The sequence below is a fragment of the Orycteropus afer genome, unplaced genomic scaffold (genome assembly GCF_000298275.1).
Source record: "Orycteropus afer afer isolate SDZICR_OR568_19922 unplaced genomic scaffold, OryAfe1.0 scaffold01029, whole genome shotgun sequence".
Classification (NCBI taxonomy): Eukaryota; Metazoa; Chordata; class Mammalia; order Tubulidentata; family Orycteropodidae; genus Orycteropus; species Orycteropus afer.
In genome coordinates this window covers 251,265-255,037 of record NW_006922616.1, presented here as the reverse complement: position 1 = coordinate 255,037, position 3,773 = coordinate 251,265, and the positions used below count along the sequence as shown (strand labels likewise).

General features: G+C 44.7%; 1 protein-coding gene across 1 annotated transcript in view; it reads left to right on the top strand.

The window, feature by feature from the left end:
* Window positions 1-790: 790 nt before the first annotated feature.
* NOM1 (nucleolar protein with MIF4G domain 1) overlaps window positions 791-3,773 on the top strand; it is a 37,343-nt gene continuing 34,360 nt past the window's right edge. Inside the window, exons 1-2 of the mRNA XM_042783394.1 lie at window positions 791-1,633; window positions 1,679-1,762. Coding sequence (XP_042639328.1) covers window positions 791-1,633; window positions 1,679-1,762 — 927 coding nt within the window. The remainder of the gene's footprint in view (window positions 1,634-1,678; window positions 1,763-3,773) is intronic.

Here is a 3,773-nt window from a genome sequence, read left to right as displayed (position 1 = left end):
ACTGACTTGATGATAGCCAATGGGTTTGGTTTGATATTCAAAATGAAAACCCTACAATTCAGCAATTCCACTTTTTCCCAAATAAATTCACATAGACAATGATGCTGCTTGAAGCATAGTTTCTAAGGAAAAAAAAGGGGGGGCGGGATTAAATGTCCAACAACATAGAAATCGCTAAATGAATCATAGAACATCATACCTGAAATACTAGGCAACTCTAAGAAAATACTAAGTTATTTTTGATACCATGAAAAGATCTCTAGGCCCTGAGGTTGGATGGAAAAAGCAAATTACATAATAGTAAGCATAGTATGATATTTCTCATGTAAAATACATACACAAAACAACATTAATTTTTTCTATGGGATGTAAATGTAAAAAATGTCTGAAAAGATTGACACAATACCCATAGGCAAGGTCATTTTTGGAGCAAGTTGATAAGAGGTTTCTTTACCATAATCTGATCTTTCATAAACCTTTAAAAATGAGAGTGTATTTTTGTAGCCTTAAAAACATTTTTAAAATATTTGTGCCTTAAAGAAAACATAGGCACAATTTGCTCCAGCTGTCCCACGCAGCAAACGAGCAGAGGCTCTGGGCCCGACCGCCCTCCGGCCAGCAGGTGGCACAGTGGCACGCACAGCCCAGCACCTTGCTCAACCGCGTCTTTCCCCCACTCGCCAGCCCCGCCCAGGCCGGAAAACGGACGTCAATCGGTCCCCAGGAAAATGGCTGCATCCACGTGTATGTGGTAGAGTACTACAGTCGGTTGACAGGGGCGCTTGACCCCATGAAGCGCAAAGGCGGGCGCGGGCCGCACCGCGGTCATGGGGGTGGTGGGAAGGGGGCCATGAAGCGCCTAAAGTTGGTAGTGGAGGAGTTTGTGCAAGCGACCCCTGAGGTTGAGGCTCCCGAAGGTTTCAAGGGACCTCTCCCAGGGTCCCAAGCCGAGGGTCGCGGCGTTCCATCAGGCTTCCGCCCGGGCAGAAAAAAAAGCCGCAAGGAGTTAAAAAAGGAGAAGCGACACCTGAGGAAAGTCCGCCGGTTTCAATGGACAGCAGGCTCAGGAAGCCGCGGCGCGGCCCAAGAAACAGTCGGCCCTCAATCTGAAAAGAAAGAGGAAAGCGTTCACGCAACCGTCAGTCGAGACCCATCTCCTCCCCAAAAGCTGCGACCTCCCCAAGCTAAGGCCAAGGCTCCCAAGGCCCAAGCCAGGATTCCCAAAGCTCAGGCCAATCCGAAGTGTTGCCCGGAGAAGACCAAACTCTCCGCAGCCGCCAATGCCGCTGCTCGGAAACTGGCGCTTATGGCTGCCAACGAAGAAGAGGACCGAGAGATCCGAAAGCTGGAGCGTTGCCTCGGCTTGAACAAGCGTAAAAAAAAGGGCAACAGTAGCTCTATGCCGCTTAGTTTTGCTCGCGACGGGCTAGGCTATATCCTAGGAGCTCTGGAATCTGGGAAAAATTGTGGCTTATATGAAAGCAGTAGTGAGGAAGAGGATGCTGCGGAAACACTCCCCGAAAGTGATTTAGAGAGTGACACCGAAGAAGAAAATGAAGAGGAGGAGGATGTAGAAGAAGAAAATGAAAAGAAAGAAGACGAAGAGGGAGCGGATAGCGCGGAGGAGGAGAATGTCCTAGAGGAAAAAGAACTATCAGCAGCACACTGGGAAGCGCAGAAGGAAAGGGCGGGGAAAAGAGTTCGTTTTGCGGCAGAGGAAAGGAGCGAAAGTTCTTCAGAGGATGGTGACACCACAGATCAGGTATCTTGTGAACAATCTCTAGATTTCTGGGATTTGCTTCAAAATAATGGTGAAGGTGCAGAGCGAGGGGTAGAGATGATGCAAAATTGATAGATTGGTAATTTAAGTGGAACAACAACAACAACAAAAAACCAACCGGTTGCTGTGGAGTCTTGCTACTCATGAGGACCTCTTGTGTCAGAGTACACCTGGGTTCCAGAGGGTTTTCTTTGGCTGATTTTTTGGTAGTAGATGGCCAGGCCTTTCTTCTGAGGTGCTTCTGGTTGGATTGGAACCTCCAGCCTTTCAGTTAGCAGCTGAGCACTTAACTATCACACAGGGGCTCCTAATTGAGTTGAGTGTTGGATAAATCAGGGTTCTTTTTTTCTATTCTGTCTACTTTTAGGTTTTTAAATTCCATAAGAAGGGATAAGAAACATCTCTAGAGACCTTTTTATCCCAGAGCCTTAATTGGCATTTCCATTTGATGTCCCAGGGCATCTGCTACATTCTCTTATTCACTGTCAGATCATCAAACCTGACTTTTAACTCCATTTTCCTCTGTCCACACACACCCCTAACTTGCCTCTGCCACCACTCTAGTTCTTTTCCTATCCAACATCTATCAAAGTGACACTTTCCAAAACAGAGCTAATCTATAACACTCCCTTGGATAAAGTTTCTTCCATTTAAAGTCAAGTTCAGAATCCCATGATACAGTGGTCAAGGCCTTATGGTCTGTCCCCTTCCCTGTTTAAACAACTTCATCTCAACATTCCTTTATGTCCACCTTGAAGACAACTGCATGGAATTGATTGCATTTCCTTCTCCAGATATGTGTCAGCATTTCCCCTCTAAATATATTGTTCCTTCTGACTGTAAGGCCTTCCCTCTTTTTCTCATTGGCTGTAGTTTCTGTTTATCTGTTAATGTCAGACATCTCTGGGAATTTTTTCCCATCTTAAGTATATGAGCTGCATTTCATCTCTGTCCTTGGTGCCTCAACTCCTGGCACATTCCATCTTTTAGGTGCCCAAGCAGTGTTGGTCAGTGATAATGATTTGTAACCCTTCCATCTATGAAAATACTGGGCAGTGTTATTTTTCCTAGATGTTTTTTGGTAGTAGATGGCCAGGCCTTTCTTCTGAGGTGCCTCTGTTGGATTGGAACCTCCAGTCTTTCAATTAGCAGCTGAGCACTTAGCTGTCACACAGGGACTCCTAACTGAGTTGGAAAACATCTAGGAAAATACTAGGCAGTGGATTGACTTGGAGTCTATCATATATATTTAGATATTACTGTTAACCAGAAGTTGGTGGTTCAAACCCACCAGCTACTCCTCGGAAGGAAGATTGAGCAATCTACTTCCATAGAGATACCACCTCGGAAACCCAAGGATGGGTCGTTATGAGTTCAATTGACTTGATGGCAATGAGTTTGTTTTTTTGTTTTTAAGATACTAGTTTTGAAATTACCTTGGCATAGCTCCTCCAAAACTGGTGGTAAACTCAATTTGAATATATGGGATACTGTCAGGCCTGAAGTAAATTAAGCCTGGGCAAAAGGTAGTGTTGACAATAAGGTTGTTTTACTGATACCAGTGGTGGACAACTAGGTGTACAGAAGGAAAAACAAGATGATAAAATGTATTGACAGTAACATAAACAATGAGTGGAAGGCTTATCCAGGACTATGCAGGCCCCTAGTAAACATCTGATGTTTAATAAATACAATGGTCAGCAGTAAGTAAATTTTACCAGTTCTGGGGAATTTAATAGTTAAATACGCATTTGTTGTTGTTGTTGTTGTGTGCCGTCAAGTCGGACCTAACTCACAGTGACCCCTCTATGGGTTTCCTAGGCAGTATCACTATGGAAGTAGATTGCCCCATCTTCCTTCCGAGGAGTGGCTGGTGGATTTGAACCGCCAGCCTTCTGGTTAGCAGTCAAGTGCCTGAGCCACTATGCTACCAGAGCTCCTATACATATGTATATATAGAGAAATTTATCTTAGGAAAATGGCTCACAAACTT